This window comes from Cheilinus undulatus, linkage group 8, assembly GCF_018320785.1.
Source record: "Cheilinus undulatus linkage group 8, ASM1832078v1, whole genome shotgun sequence".
Lineage (NCBI taxonomy): Eukaryota > Metazoa > Chordata > Actinopteri > Labriformes > Labridae > Cheilinus > Cheilinus undulatus.
The window spans coordinates 40635788-40653213 of NC_054872.1; the positions used below are offsets into that span (position 1 = coordinate 40635788).

Consider the following 17426-nt stretch of genomic DNA (forward strand, 5'->3'; position numbering starts at 1 on the left):
CAGGAAACAGAATTTCCCAAAGTTAAAGGCTTCAGTAATTGTTTTTCAAATCAACATCCAAAAAAGAAGGTTTTTGCCCAGCTCTGCAAACAACACGGTACTGAAATATTTCTGAAAGAAAATGTTTGCTCGGTCCAGCTGTCTCTTTTCAAAATTTTTTAACAAGTCTCGAACAATCAATCAAGGCTGGCATGTCCTCTGCCTGTCTTTTGTTAGCAGCGCTGTTCCTCTCTCTTCACACTTGTGGAACCGGGGCTGTGCTGCACAGAGCAGTTCCTACTTTTTAAGTTTTTGGAATATTTATCAAATTACTGTAGGAGTTATTGTCCTCTGAGATCAGTGTTCTTGACCCTTTAATGTCCAGCAGTTGCCATTCTGTAATAAATAAGCTTGGTGGTATTTTTGATAGCTCCTATAAATTTAATCAACAGATATGATCAGTGGTAAAGACAAGCTTCTTTCAACTGCTTATAGTGCAGACTGCACTCTATTGTGAAGCAGTAACCATGTTAATGCAAGAATAAGGGACCTACTCTATAATGTAAAAATATTTTTTACATTTTTATGAGAAAAATATTTTGCTTGCCTCGTAATGTAATAGCAGATGCAAAATGTGATAAGTTATCACAATGGGCACAAACAGATGTTATGTCATACACTTAGCCTTTGTAACAATATCAACCAGTTATTAGATTATATTTAACATGCCCATTTAGTAAAAGAGCCTAAAAAACATTTTGTGATAGTAAATTAACTACAGGTTTTATTTGTTTGAAAATTAAAACTGTGAGAAAGTTTCAGTAATTTTCTAACTGATTCTACTATACTTGAAAGAACTGGACAGATGCATGATCACATGATCTACCATGAATTCAAAAAGGTAACTCGTAAATCTTTATAAAGAAGGATCTTACCTTCTGAGGTAGGGTTCTGATAGTCATCTGAAATAAAACACATAAATTGGGGTTTTATGTATTGTGTTTCTAACAAAATATTTCAGCAGCACAATTAGAGGTCAAGGGGCATTGCCCAACACTATGAATTAATTTATTCATAAAGTTGATCAGCACTTACCATTTCGAATTTCACAGGTCCAGACTGGCTTGCACTGTGTCTCCACCTTAGTTGTCTGGGAGAGAGTGAGGTGGAAGCTTCTGTCTGGATTCTCTATGAACACTTCGTAGAAGTTCGGGTCTTGGCTGTCATATCTGAGGGTAACTTTCTATTAAATCATGAAAAAGAAAGGAGTTGATTTTGTCTTCTAAAGTAAAAAAAAAATAAAACAAAATAAACTGAATACAACGGGAACCAAGGAGGATGGGGCACATACAATCTCTATAAAAGGTATTCACCTCCTTGGATGTTTTACCCTTTTATTGATTTTATAAATCAAACATGGTGATATAAATTGGCTTTTATTGACAAAAATGAAAAAAAAAAACACAAAAATACCTCTTTAATGTCAAAGTGAAACAGATTTCTACAAAGTAATGTCAGTTAAATCAAAATATGTAATGAAAAATAAGTGACTGCATTCACTCCACTTAAAGTGACTGACCTGAATGTGTCTCAAGTAGTTGTGGTAAAAGGACACCTGTGTCTGGAAGTTACAGTCACTGGTTAATCAATATTCCTGGGTGCCATTACATCATGAAGACAAAAGAACAATCAAGTAACTCAGAGCAAAGGCTTTTAAAAAAGTACAAGTCAGGAAATGGATACAAGAAATTTCTAAGGGACTGAACATTCCCCAGAGTTTAATTATTTGATCCACAAATGGAAGGAATATTGCACATGTAAATCTGTCTAGATCAGGCCATCCTCACAAACTGAGTGACCATGAAAGAATTTGACTTGTGAGAGAGGCCACCAAGACACCTATGACTACCCTGATGGAGCTTCAGCAGCTGAGATGGGAGAGGCTATGCATACAACAACTGTTGCATAGGTTCTTCACTAGTCAAAGCTTTTATGGAAGAGTGACAAAGAGAAAGCCACTGTTTAAGAAAACTCATTCAATCTCAATTAGAGCTCCCCAAAAGGCATGTGGGAGACTCCATGTTTGAGCGGACAAAAGTTCTTTGCTCTGATGAGACCAAAATGGTGCCTTTTGGCCATCAGACAAGATGCTATGTTTGGTTGACACCAAACACTGCACATCACCGCAAAAGCATTATCCCCACTGTGAAGCATGGTGGTGGCAGCATCATGGTGTGGGGATGCTTCTCAGCAGCTGGCCCTGGAAGACTTGTAAATGTCAAGGGTAAAACAACCCAGTTAAATAAAGGAAAATCCTAAAGGGCAGTCTTATTCAGTCTTCAAGAGAACTATGGAGAAAATTTATTTTCCAGCAAGACAATGACCTAAAGCATACAGAGAAAGCTACACAGAAATGGTTAAAAAACAACAAGGTGAATGCTTATGAATGGCTAAGTCAAAGCCAAGATCTCAATCCAAAAGAGAATTTGTGTCTGGACTTGAAAAGGGCCATTCATACCTGATCCCTGTTCAACCCGACAGAGCTTGAGCAGTTTTGCAAAGAATGGAGTGAAATCTCAGTGTCCAGATGTGCAAGCCTGATTGAGACCTATCTACATCAGACTCAGTGCTGTGCACTCTACCTGCAGCCAAATGTGCATCTACTAAATGCTGACTTGAAGGGGGGTAAATATTTATGCACTTATTTTACTTTACAGTTTTAAAAAAAATGACATTTAATAGAAAGCTGTTTTTATTTGATACCAAAGAGGGTTTTACAAGAAAAAAAGGTCAAATAAGCTAAATTAGATTGACAAACCACATAAGTATTTTTATAAAAAATTTAAAAAGCTGCAAAATGTGGGTAGTTTTGACTCAATTTCATCAGATGATTTAGCTGTTCTATGTTTACAAAAAATCTGATTGTTTATTGAAGAACTGTTTGTCCAAAATGTAAAATAATACTGTAAATTTAAAACAAAGTTCTTTGCAGTGTACAGTTATTTCATGACTAACAGACAAAGTTTACCTCTGGGAAAATCCTTGCTGAGTCTATATCTGCTGTGAGGCTAAAACCTTGCAGCATTTTCAGGTGATTGTCTGGGCGTGGTTTTTGGATTATTTCATATCCATTCGAGAGTTCTTTTGTGTCCACAGTCTGCATTGAGTGAAAAATATATGGTGCTCAGTATTGTCATCTGTGTTTTAAAGAACAATATGAAGAATCAGTTCAACAATGGAGTATTGGGTCAATAGTGAGGAAAAGTTTACATATATTGCTTAACAAATTTATTAGACCACCACCCAAAGTAAGGTTTATGCCACAACTGCCCTAAATTAACAGTGTTAGTAATTACCAAAATCATTTTTTATGTTTCTGCAATGGTTAATACACCAAAATTTAGAAGCTCTTTACCTAAATGATATTTTTAATGCCAAAATATAATTATTATTGTTATCCATGAATTTTCAAATTTACTGATTTACAAAAAAACTGAAAAAACGTAAAGCAAATTATTATTTCTTGATTAATATGTCAAATTATAATTATTTATTTGCATTCCTGAACAGAAAAATGAGTTTTAGTGGTTGAATGTTTTGCTTGATTAGTTTCTGACTTCTCAGAGAAGCCCAGTGAGCCGGCTCAAACTTGGGTATAAAAAGGTGAATTCAGTTTGAAATTCCTCATTCCTGTTCAAAATGGTAAAATGTGGAGAGCTCACTGAAAATGAAAGAGTCTGCATTAAAAGCACTTCATGATGCTGGATGGTCTCTGAGACAAATATAACAGGTGGTCTAATAAATTTGCTAAGCACCATATATTAAAGCTGGCCACACACTAGATGATTTTCATATTTCAAATGGCATTAAAACCATGGGAGATCACAGACCTAAGTACAGTTTTAATGATCCTCAGACCACTTGGCAGGACTGTGAGACCACTGAGACCACACACCTGCACAGTATCAAACATGTTTGTGATTCAAGGTCTGGGTGGCTACTACGTAATTGGAGTAGGCAATTCATTGCGTTGACAACACACACTTGAAGATTATACAGAAAAATAATTTTTTATGATGAATCTGTGCTCAGGATACACCAGCATGATCGTCGGAGGAAGGCAAATCCGGTCTCAAATCGGGCTAAAAATCGTCTAGTCTGTGGCCAGCCTTAGATGATAGAACAAAGCTGTAATAAGTCATTTTATTAGATAAAAAGTTATGCAAGGGAGTTTTACAGCTAAAACGAGAGACAGTATTTTACTCCCCTTCATCTCTTTGAGGAACATTTTATTCACCTTTTTTAGAGCAGGATCACAGGGGATAAGGTACACATGCAGTTTGAGGAATGGTGTGTTGGGTTTATAGTATATCAACACATTGCAGCTTATTTTCACAGGAAAGCCAACTTTCATCAGTACCCCTCTTGTTGTGAAAACTGGTTCGGATAACTTGACATGGGATGGTGTAACTGCTGACACTTTTTCCACGAAATCTCCACAGTCATCTATGTGAAGGACTGCAAATTCTTTTGTTATGTTAGAATCTCCATCTGCACAAAACATAAATGCACTCACATGTGAATACAAGTATTGCATCAGTTTTCAAATTGTTGTTGGTAAATTTTATGCAGTTTTCTAAATTTCCACTTACCAGTGCAGATCCAGTGTGGCAGGTACACTTCATCAAATTTTCCAGCAGCAACTCTGATGTCCATTAGAGGACCTGCTGGGAGGTATTCCATACTTTCCATCCTTTCCATGTGTCCTCCCCAGGAGCAAAACTGGTACTGAAAGCTAACCTTGTCCTTACAAACCCAGCGTAGGCCAGAGACACTGCATTCAAAGCAGTTCACTGCTTTAGACTGTAGGCTACAGAGTTGGAAACAAAGTCAATGAGTTCTTGTGAGCATCTGGCATCAGTTTTGAGGATTTGAGTCATAATTTAGAACCAATTGATTTGTTTGAATTCTATGAAAAACAACAATGAAGTTACTTTTACCTGTATGTTGGAGTTTCCTCAGTATCTGTAATTTGTACTTGGGGTTCAAGTTTATTCCAGACACTAGAGTCATGCTGCAGAGGAAAAACAAATGAAAATTTATCTTTTTGCAACATTGGAAATAAATAAAAAAGAGAAAATTAATTGGACGAATGAATGCGATTACCATGATGCTTCCTTGACCCCAAAACTCCAAACTTCTCATAAGATCTTTAGAAGACACAAAAAAATATTCTTTTTAATTTTACATTTCCATTCACATATTAATCCTTTATGGGGCAAGGAACCATATATGGTCACTTCAGTCGACTTCCATCATGGCTCTAGTTCTGTGGTAGAACTAGAATGATTTTTCTCAGCCAATCAGCAGAGTCAGTCAACTTCACAAAAAAATGACATCACCAATCTGACCAATCAGCAGTGGGCCAGTCTCCAAAAACTTGGAAAATGTAGTTTTAGTCTCTTTTGTCCCAAACAAATGGCCCTGAAATCCGAACTAACCTTGATAAGCTGATGAACATAAAGGGTTGTAAAACAGTATGTTTGTGTTGGTTTTATGTTTTCTGGTAGAATTATAAAGTAAAAAATAAGTTGTATAAACGGTGAAATGTATGTGACTTTAGCCAGTTTTATAATAGCATAGCAGTTTGATTAAACTTAAATGACATAAATCAGTTTTTATTTTCATTTAAAGTCTCATCACAGCTAAAATTCACTTAGTAATTGAATACCTGTGATTTATTATAGATGAAAACCAGTGGTACCACCATTACATATACAGTAGTGTCAAGCCAAGGCAGAGAAAGAATGGACATTGTACTGTTTAGTTGTTTATTTATTCGTTTATTCTGTTTGGATATGGTGGGTGGGTCTCCTAGTTGTTTGTGCTGTTTAACTATATTACTAGGTAGGAGCTGCTGAGCAGACGCAGCAGAAGCAGGAGCAGGAGCAGATCAGGAGATCAGAGGAGACATTTGAGACGCCCCCAGTCAGTTTATTGTTTATTTAAACGAAGTAAATCTAAACTGATATGATGGAACTGCCTAGATGTAGATAAGTTTGTAGTAGGTTAAACGCTATTTGGTTGGGCAGAGTAAAGCAGTTTTGGTTCAACAGATAATTATGATTTGGTCAGGAAATAGACATTAAAAAAATCTGTTTTTTTAAATAGGTTGAGTGTTTCATTATGTTTGGTTTCTTTCATGGATTATGATGATTTGTCTATTGTTATTTGTTCAGGTTTTCAACCTATTCATTTGAAGAAAATAAATCAAAAGAAAACTTCAAGAATTGAGCTGTCCTGCGTCCTCTGGTGTTACCTCAGCCCTTTCAAGTTCAGGCAACACTTCCTGATCAACTAGAGAACTTGACAAGTAGTCTGAAGCCAGTCAGGTCTGTCTTCTGAAAGAGGTCAAAATGTAAAGGCAACCTCAACATGTCTAATGAAATGAATATTTTGTATTCAAATAACTTTTAAATGTGCAAGTAAATACTCATTAGACTCTATTTGTGTTCCAATATTAACTATTCATACACATACACTTTGTGGATTTTTTAAAAATAATATACGGACAAGGAACCATATATGGTCACTTCGCTGACCTTGATTTTCATGACAATGCATAAGTGACAAAAAAAAGGTCTTGGGATGTCTACCAATAATATTTAGGGCCTGAGCACTGACCAGTGTGAGAGCCCTATTGAAATGCAAGGAATTATTTGTTATTTTTCTCTCACAACTTTTGCATTCTTGGTGGCCTTAACATGCTGCAAAACTCACCAAATTTGGTGGCTTGTTAGATCCTGGTGAAAAATTTCATATTCTGGTGGTTGCATTCATCTCACTCAAAAAATGGCCCTTCAGGGGCCCCAAAACCTGGTATTCAGGAGCCCCGCCCACAAGTTTGGGTGACATGCATGAAAATCGGTACAATTGTGTATCATGACCAGATGGACAAAAAATCCTCATGGGACCATCCTCTAAAATGCACAGGAAGTGACATCATCAAGGAAAAGTGTCCAAATTTGGCTGTTTTTCGATCAATTTACAGTCCTTGCATTTGAACGAACTAGTCCGAAGGCACTTATCCCATTGGCTCCAGAGTGGTTTCTCCTCAAACTAGGAGACCAAAAGTTATCAAAGGCTTGAGTTTTCACCAGTGGGCGGGGCTGCTGTATGGCCCCAAACTTTGATGACCACTTTTTTCACCATTTTTCTCCAAAGAAATGGTGTAAAAACAACAATAATTGTCCATAAATTTTCAGTACTTACACCAACCATCACCAAACTTCTCACAGATGATCACACATGGATCCTGTATCAAATCATGCACCAATATCAGAAATCAATAACTCCGCCCCCTTCTGACAAAACAAAATTGATTTTTATCACTTTTTCCATTTTTCTCACTTTCAAAATTCAGCCCCCGAATACCATAGAACTAAGGCAGATGATCTTCGTGCATGACATGCACCATGACCACACCTACAAAAAAGACTCTTGGACCCATGCCAAAATCCCAACAGGAAGTCCACTAGCTCTGCCCCAATTTCAAAATAAGGCCTCTTTTTGGACAATTATTCACTGAAAACTACTGTAACTTTGGGGAGATCATTCTATGGTCTTCAACATGTTATGGCAACACATCAGTATCACACTGAATACGCCCACATGAAAACAGCTCATCATGGTGCCCCCTACTGCCAACAGAAAGTGATGCAAATGGGTCATTTTTGAATTTGTCTTAGTGTGTTGAACCTATCAGGCTCTGATTTTGACCTGAAGTCCTCAATATCTGTCCCTACATTGACATGTTTAATTAACAGACACACCAGTGGCCATGTTGGCTATTTTGATCCTTTGCCATTGGACAGGAAGTGGGTCATTTCTGTGTTATTCTTACTGTGTTGAACCTGTAACACTTATTTTGACATGTCAGCCATTACAGACAAAAATGTTGCTTGAATGAGTTTCTTTCTTGCAACAAAAGAAAAACAGCGTTTGTTTCGATAGAAGATACCTCAGTTTCTTTGCAAGACAATCAATTTCATGGTTAAAAGACAGATTTTCTTCTAACAAAAAGCCAAGGTACTTATACGTTTGAACATATTCGATTGCCTCATTGTTTAAGGTAAAAAATCTGAGCACTGCCTTGAACTTGTGCCCTAGACCTTGAGAAGCACATCATTTTGGTCTTGCTGGCATTAAGTACAAGTCTTAAGTCACACAGGTTTCTCCGAACAACATTAAAGGCCACCTGTAGTTTGTTTGTCGCGCTTTCTAAGGAAGACAACAATGCATACATCACCGTATCAGTGCGCGCAGAAATTAAATTGAGCCTCAGTAACATTCGCACACAACTTGTTTATATAAATAATAAATAAAATCCAGCCCAATATGGACCCATGTGGGACACCATTTTGAACATTTTAAAGGCTAGATAACAGACCATCAACTTCAACACTTTGCCTTCTGCCACTTAAATAATTTGCAAACCATTTAAGTGCTGCTGGGGAAAACCCGATATCAGCCAGCTTCTGTAATAGGACAGAGTGGTTAACGGTATCGAAGGCCTTCAATAAATCTAGAAAAAGTACAACACAAAGTTATTTAGAGTCAATGGCAATTATAATATCATTTACAACCTTTGCGGCAGCAGTGACTGTACTGTGTTTCTTTCTGAATCCAGACTGCAGCTCGTTTAAAATGCTATTTTTAACAAAAATCCTTTCAACTGGTTATAGATCAACCCTTCCAGCACTTTTGCCAAAACTAAGAGTTTAGAAATTGGTCTATAGTTATTTGGGCAAGAGGGATCACCAGCTTTCAAAGCTGGGGTGACAAAAGCAGCTTTCCAAATCCCTGGTATTGTACCACTTTCCAATGTCAGGTTGAAAATATAAGGCAAAGGCTCAGCAACTATTTCAGCAGTAATTTTTAAAAAGTATGGGTCTAGGCCATCAGGGCCAGCTGATTTCTTAACATCTAACATTTTTAATTCAACATAAACTTCATTGACATTAAAAGGGATTAATTCAAATTTAAATTAAGAGGCTCATCTCCATAATTTTAAGAAGTTTCAGGGAGATCCAGGTGTTTTTGGCTTTCAAAAAGCAGACCAGAGGACACAAAATGTTAATTTAACACATTTAGAATTATCTTTTAGTCCGTTATGGTCTCATTGCCAAGCTTTATCATCTGTGGCAGGACGAAATTTTGTCCAGTGGCAGAGGACAATCCCTTTATCGTTCTCCAAAACTTATAAGGATCAGATGCATTTTCAGTCATCTGATTTACATAAAACTCAGATTTGGCTTTACTGATAAAAAGGGTACATTTATTTCTTGTCTAAAACATGTTCAGTCTGACTCAGATTTAGATTTTCTTGCAGCTGCCCATGTAGCATTTCGTTTGTGAACGAGATCAGAGAGTTCATCGGGGAACCAAGGCTTGTCACGCACACTATGAGTGAGTCTGCGTGCAAACAAGAACTTGCCTGCACAGGTTTCCAGCAGCAGCCTTTAAACATTTCACACCTTTATGATGAACATGTTATGCATTTGCCCATCATGTGCCGCCCCAAGTAGCTCATGTGGAGGAGGGGCTGGGGGATGGAGTGGTGACTGAATGGGTCACAGATCAGCTCCATTACTTCATTAGCTGGCAAACCGACAATTTTAAAGTGTCCAGGGCATCTTTTTGATCTTTTATAACTTCCAGTTTGTTTGTTTTTTTGTTTTCTGTCAGGAGAGCTGCTGCTTCTGGTGTCTGGGAAATATTGATCTTGCAAGATCATTTTCACCTCAACTAGACATCTTGTGACGTTTTGATCTCTGCATACTGATGTAAAAAAGTCCACTACTGCTCCTAAATGTCTTACCTTACTTAAAAAAAAAAACTCACAGACAGCTGGGTAGACAAGTCAAAAGTCATCTGCACCTTGTTTGACCAAACCTTTCCCTTTAACTTTTTTTTAATGTCTTTTTAAATCGGGAGCAAGTCCTTCTTTAAATGGTGAAGTTTGTGCAATAATTTTGATCTACAAAAAGTTCCTTTTCATTCATGTATCTAAACAGAAGATAAGTAACCTTTTCGGCCCTAGTGTATGTGCATTCAGCTGTTAGCATTACGTCTAAGGTCAGGGCTGTAAGGATAGATTAGAGAGGGTCATTTTGAACATGCTAGTTTACATAGGTTCGTATGGTTTCAAACCCATAAAGCTAATTAAAAGTTAGTGAGGAAAGAAACAATTTTCTGTCATAAGATTTATTTATTCATCTACTTATTCATATGCAAATCTTAAAAATAACTTGGGTTGACTGACCATGTGCACCTGGTAAATCTGCTAAACATGAGACAACAATGACACAGATAATAATGCGGATGGATGTTGCATCACAATGCTTTATGAATATTATCTGCAGGAATGATGGATTGCTGGTTTTAGTCCAGCCTCTCGCTCAATCACTATCTTTTTTGTTTCTTGGCACTGTCTCTTAGCCCAAGCGGATGTATTAAACAGTTCGATGAACTAAGTTGCCTTTTTAAGCTGAAGACTGGCGTATAAACTAATGCCTCAAAGTTGTATTCACTTCTCAAAAGATAATTGCGGCCTGCTGCCAAAAGTTACATGGTACTGAAAGCAGGTGGCCAGGGCACTCTGTGGAAAGTTGTGCTACTAGCCTGATTTCGAAACTACTGTTTTGAGGTGAAAAAGTGACATTCGGTCGCTATAATTGGAAACATTTGAATGTACCGTCTCGATCTTACCTTTGTGTTTTGAGCTGGACCCTGAAAGCCTCTCAACCAGATCACTCCTTTGAATGTCCTTTAAAACTTCTTTGGCCACTTCCACTGACTGCTGTTTCCTCACCAAGAGATCCACCAGGACATGTGGCTTTTTGGCGTGCTTCATTTGGCTCCAGGGGATTTGTGGAAGGCTCTTGTGGAAGTATGCAACCTGTAGCATCCACTTGAATTTCTCAAGTTTGCTGTAACTCAAATCCTCCAGTGTCTTCAGGAGAACCTGTTTTGTTGCAGATTTGGTAGGTTCCTAAAAATAGTGAAGATCAAAGGTTACATTTAGCATATAACATTATAAATAATTCCTCTACCTAAACACTTTTAGATTGATTTCTAAAGCAAAAAATGACCTACATTACCCTATTATGCTTTAGTCTCATAACACTGATTACTATTAGCTGACCAAACACAACATATTCCTGTATCTGTTTAAGTTTTTCAAAGAAATCTCTGAGGCCAATCTTAGGGAAGTTGTTATAAATACTACAATGCTATAAAAAGGACGGTGGCATTTGTTTGTCTTTGACTTTGCGTAAAAAGTTAAATAAGATCAAAATACCATACAGACTAGTAGTCATATATCTAATTAAAATTTCAAATTATTTTGGTTTTTAATCAAAGGAATTTCCAGTTTGGCAGCAACCAGAGCTATTTTGATTTTAAACTAAGGACAAGAAATAACTGCAGATGCTTCATGCACTTGAGGTGTGAGGTCAGACATCTAATTACACATTTATCTATGTATTTATTTTCTGGAGAATGCAACATGAAGCAGCTGCATGGCACCATCAAGAAGCTGGCATGTACTATGAAGGGAAGACTACCATGGCAAAGGTAGACCAGCTCAATAGATTGGGCAGAACACTCTGAAGAATTACTGAATAGACCAAGCCCAGCAAACCCTCCAGACATTCAGCCCACCCCAATGACCTCCCCATCAGTTGTGAAAGACCAAGCAGGGAAGGCAGCACAGGAAGGCGGCAAGCTCAGACAACATCTTAGCAGGAGCCCCAAAAGCAGATGTCAACACAACCGTGAGGATGCTGGACCCACTGTTTGGAAACATCTGGCAGGAAGAAGAAGCAATATTAGACTGGAAAGAGAGCTGTCTCATCAAACTCCCCAGGGAAGGTGCCCTCAGCAAATGTTCAGACTATAAAGGAATCACCTTGTTATCCATGCCAGGGAATGTGGTTAACAGTAATCTTGGAAGGAATGATGGACGCCATGGACCCCCAGCTCAGAGACCAGCAAGCAAGATTCAGGAAGAACAGTTACATACCATTTTAGAGCAATCTCTGGAATGGAATTTCTCACTCTATGTCTACTTTGTCGACTATGAGAAAGCACTCAACTGTATGGACAAAGAGACTGTGTAGTGCTGACCAGGCTGGTCAACATAGTCACAAACAGCTACAGTGGAATGAGCTGGAGAGTCATCCATCATAAACAGTTCCAGGTGAAGACCGACGTCAGGTAAAGATGCCTGCTGTTTCCATTTCTCTTCTTACAAGCCATTGACTGGATTAAAAAGATGACCACAGAGCAGAGTAGAAACAGAGTTCAATGGATACTCTGGACCACCTGGACTTTGCAGATGACCTGGCGTTACTCTCCCACAGCTGTCAGCAAATGCAAGATACGACAACAATACTAGTTAACACCTCCTCACAAAAAGGTCTCACCATCCATAAGGGAAAGAGAAAGATCCTGAAAGTGCACAGCACCAGCACATACCCAGTCACACTGTAGAGGAGCCCACTGGGAGAGGTCGAGTCTTTTATCTACTTTGGAAGTATCATAGACAAAATCAATCTCTGGTAGAAGATCCACCAACTAGTACAAAATTAGATCAGGAGCAGAAGATGGGGATGGATTGGGCATACATTCAGAAAACCAGAAACAACAGCCTGATGCTACCTCTCCCTGCTCTGCTACAGTACTGGTGCAAATTACAGTCAGCCATAACAAAGTTTATATGGAATCACAAGCATCCCCATATCAAGCTTTCCACAATGCAACATCAGAGACAGGCTGGTGGCCTGACTCTCCCCAATTTTGAATACTATAACTGGGTATTTACTCTTAAACCCTTACTAACCTGGTTCCAGCCAGATGCTCAGGTGTCGTGGCATTTATTGGAGGAGACACTTACTGGCCATCATTCCCTGGTGGGATTTTTGTTTTCAGGCATTCCTATCAATAAATGCCGTTGTGAGTTTGGCCCTATAATTTTGTATTTAATGTCAGTGTGGAGTAAGGCAGAAAAACTGTATTTGCCCTTTGGGAATGTCCCCCTGCGGCAGTGTTCTGGAAGTCGGTTGCGTCTAGCCTCTCCACAATATTTGGTTCGGCACTGCCTTGTTCACCTGCAGCTCTGATATTAAATGACCTCCCACTGGCTGGTATTACGGTTTACAAAAAACAGGGATTACTGGCCAGGCTTACGGCAGCAAAAAAGTTGGTGGCTACATGCCTGAAACTCGCTCACTCTCTTTCTGTTCGGGCTTGGCTTCTTATTTATTTAGACACAGCTTGTTTAGAGATATCATTGCCCGCATTCATGGAGTGAAAGAATCTGTCATTGAGATATGGTCTATGGTAATAAATGAACTCAAAAAGTGCTTAAATAAATAAGTATTCTAAAAGGTTTTTTATTTGTGTAGGGGCCTGGATTGGAGTGGGGGGGGGTTGTTAATTATCCTGCTTCATTGATATTGTTGTTCTTTTTGTTTGTTTATTTTCCACATACATGTAGGATTTAACATGTATACATATGGGTAAGGGGCTACATACAACACATGCTTGTGTGATGTATTTATGTACTGGCACCTAAAAGGATTTAGAAGTGGACTTATGCATATGTATGTGGGTATATAGACATTTATTCCCCCCAGACTCTGTGATATTTACTGTTTGTACTCTCTTGTTAAATTGTCAAAAAGGAAATTTAAAAAATGATCACAAAAAAAAGAAAAGAAAACCAGCAACAAGCACCACCAGACAGGCCCTTCCTGAACATTGACATTAAAACTGATCCACAATTAGTGATGCTTTAAGCTACATGCTTCAGAGCGGACAAGCAAGAGAGCAGAGACAGAGCTGGGTTATTCTGAAGACAGTAGTTTATAAGAATTAAAATGTTCATTTGTTTTACAGTAGTGGAACAAGAAGAGTAGAACTGAACAAGTGTGTTGCAGGCAGAAAGAAAGCAATCTGTAAGCTGCAGTGACATAACCAAGTCAGACTTGCGATATGCATCAAGAATACAAGCGGTCACATAATGTCCAACAGGGGTGAGTTTCAACAAAACTCACTTTCTTGGACTGTTTAGGCTGGAGATCATCCATGGATTCTTTCTCTGCAGAGAAAGGAATTAAAAATAACTCAGCAGACTTTTATATTGTTTTACATTGAGTAAAGTCTAATTAAATATCCATCCAACCCCTTTAAAGAAATAATGATTGCCATTATAGTAACATATTTTTCTACCAAATTACCAAAACAAAGATGTTCAAGTTTTAACTGCAGGAGAATTAACATTCAATCATTTTTACTATTTTCAGAATGAGCTAATGCTGACAGAAAATGCAATGCTCGAAAAATTATGCACATTTATTTTAACAAAATATGAAAAATATTGTAAGTTACTATTTCAGGAAAAAAATGGATGCATGGATGGATGCAGATGGACAGACATGTAGTGAATGGCTAGAGTTTATTTTATTACTCAATAGCTCTCATCATGTGAGCACATTTGAGGTGTATTTCTACTTTCCGGTAACATTGATGGATATGATTGTTTTTTATTTTTTAACGCCTTTTATCCTCCATCACAGACTATGGCTATTACTGTGCACTCCTGATTGTAATGGAACTGAAAGAGTACATATTAAAGGGGACATATTATACAAAAAATCACTTTTTCAGGCTTCTCTAACAAATGTTTGCCCCTGGTCTCAATCCCCTCAAGTACCAGAAAAATCCATTAAACCCCCCCCACCCCACCCCCCCTTTCTCCTTTCAGAAAATGTGAGCTAAAACAAGCCGTGCTCAGATTTTCCCCTCATGATGTCATGTGGGGAGTTAGCCCCACCCCCTGGTTTGGTTGGCCCTCCCCATTTGGAAGAAAGTTCTGCCCTCCTCTCCTGATCCTTCTCTCAGCTGAGAGGAGGATCAGGAGAGCCACATCCATTTCCTTAGAGGGGCATGGTCAGGGGGCGGAGTCAGACAGCTCCGTAACATTTATAGCCACGGACAGAAATAACTAGTCCTGAGTAAGGCTGAAACAGAGGGGTTTTAGACATGCATAAATCCAATACTGGGGTGTTTTTTCAGTAGACTTAACAAGCATTTTTTGGGGACCTCTGAGATCAATATAAACTTGCCTTAAAAGGTTAAAATATGTCCCCTTAGGGGCGCGCCAGTAGTTGAGTGGTTAGGGCGCGCATCATGTACGCAGGCAACCCGGGTTTGAATCCGGCCCATGGCAGTATTTCCTGCATGTCTCTCCCCGCTCTCTTCCCTGTTTCCGACTCTGTCCACTGTCCTCTCTCTAATAAAGGCACGAAAAAGCCCAAAAATAAATCTTAAAAAATAAATAAATAAATAAATAAATGTCCCCTTAAAAGCAGATTTACTTCTTTTATAGTTATTAAGAATAACTGTTTAACAAAACATATTTATAGCATCTGTGACTATGTGATTTTACATTCTTTGGTCTGCTGTGTCTCACCTTTGGTCACTGAGCAGGTGTCTGACAGCATCTGCATCAGATCAGTCCTCTTCATCTTCATTAAAACATCTCTGGTAAGCTCCACAGACCGACTGCCATAGGTGCGAACCATCAAATCTACCATTTTTGCTTTGTCTTCTGTGTAACTGCACATATATGAGATGTCTGCAAGGTCCTTCTGGGAGACAATCAACTGCAGGAACTCCATGAATTTCTCCAGCTCCAAGTCATTCAAACAATGCAGGATTTTCAAAAGCAGCTGATTAGCAGCTACCATTGTTGCTACCTGAAATAATAAATAACAAGGATGGGAAATTTGTTTAATTTACTTAGTTTCAAATGAATCTTTCTTCATCCTGGGTTTAAGTGGGGAGACAGACTTTTCTGATGGATCAACTTTTCAAAATGTTATTAATTTTGGAAGGTAAAGGTTTGCAAAAAATAAATGTGAAGGAGTTGTTCTTATCAACATTGTAAAAAAATGTATTGATTCTGTTCAACAAAATTATTGCTCAAAATAATTGCCTGAATGAAGCTTCAACTCAATGAAAATGAGATATATTGAAAAGTAAATTATATTTAATTTCACTATATATTCAGAATCTTTAAGTTGACTAGATAACTATGAGGCTGCTGACGCTAAGGCAATGTCATACTGATAATGGGGTCTCCTGACTAATTCTGTCCCCTCTGGCTAAAATTAGAGCTTGCATCTTCAATGAAACCAAACCCTTCTCTGTACCAAAGTACACTAAACACTCGTCTGCTGTTAAATCAGTTAGTACCCATTAAATCTCTGGTCTTTCAAGATATACAACTGCAATAACTATGCATTTGCCCCAGCACTACTGGACAATATAAATGTGCTACAAAATGTATGTTCATTTGTGTTTGGTAGATTACTTCTTGGTTGAAACAATGCTTCTTCGCAACAAATCTTATACCATTTGAAAGCCCGTTTATTTCCCTTTTAAATGGTGCCACATGCATTTGTTGGATGAGCAAAGCAGCAGAGCTGAGTATGAGGGCTGCACCCATGAAAAATGTGCCAGATCTTTTCTGCCTATTGCTCTTACATTAACCCTTGTTTTGAAGTCAAGGTTCCTTATCCCGACAGGAACTGTAGGCAGTCTTCTACAGACAATCCGGAACAGACTGCACACTGCCAATTAACGGTCTCATTGGGCTGTCAGGAGGCTCATCATGACTGCCCTTCACCATCAGGCCCATTTGCACTGCTGTTGGGAACTCATGCACTGGAACCTAAACATGTTATGTTACGTTCAGCGATAAATATGCCTACAGCAGTTGAATCATAGGGCCAATGCATAGAGAAGACACAGAGAACGCTATTCTGATTGCCGCACTGATAGAGTAACATCTTTTGGTGGAGGCAGTGTGGGGTGGCATCTCCCTCACTGAAAAATGGATGTGTCATCATTGGAGGCAATCTTATTGCAGGGAGATATTAAGATGAGATTTTGAACCCAGTGGAAATCCCATATCTCCACAGTCTGGGACTGAACTCTATCTTCCAGGATGACAATGCTCACTCCCACAGAGTGGGGCTTATCAGAGACTACCTCCAGAATTTTCAACAGTATGAAATTTATTGCCAAGAAGTATTGTTAAAACAAAGAAATAATCTACCAAACACAAATCATCTTACTTGTTTTGTGATACTTGTATCTATAATCTTCAAGATGATGGTGATATTCAAGCTGCAATTTTAGAATAGAGAAAGAAATATGTAACGATACTCACTTTGTGGATCAGCGCAGAGTGTTGCTCTTCTGGAGAGAAAGCGGTTAAAGAGATAGATACAAGATCTGACAGTTAACACTTGAATGAGTCGACATCATTCATAATACAAAACAGCACTTAATGTTCTCAGAAGGAGCATACAATT

General features: G+C 38.3%; 1 protein-coding gene across 8 annotated transcripts in view; it reads right to left on the reverse strand.

Moving 5' to 3' along the window:
- Window positions 1–17426, reverse strand: part of LOC121513011 — a 35849-nt gene that overhangs the window by 2247 nt on the left and 16176 nt on the right. For 6 of the 8 annotated variants that reach the window (XM_041792475.1, XM_041792476.1, XM_041792471.1 and 3 more), the window contains 11 exons: window positions 17282–17310; window positions 15518–15803; window positions 14100–14143; window positions 10750–11032; window positions 5146–5189; window positions 4980–5053; window positions 4632–4849; window positions 4277–4530; window positions 3008–3136; window positions 1075–1222; window positions 915–941 (listed from right to left, as the gene is read on the reverse strand). In XM_041792475.1, the coding sequence (XP_041648409.1) occupies window positions 915–941; window positions 1075–1222; window positions 3008–3136; window positions 4277–4530; window positions 4632–4849; window positions 4980–5053; window positions 5146–5189; window positions 10750–11032; window positions 14100–14143; window positions 15518–15803; window positions 17282–17310 (1536 nt within the window). The remainder of the gene's footprint in view (window positions 1–914; window positions 942–1074; window positions 1223–3007; window positions 3137–4276; window positions 4531–4631; window positions 4850–4979; window positions 5054–5145; window positions 5190–10749; window positions 11033–14099; window positions 14144–15517; window positions 15804–17281; window positions 17311–17426) is intronic. The other 2 variants (XM_041792477.1, XM_041792479.1) reach the window with 2 other exon arrangements.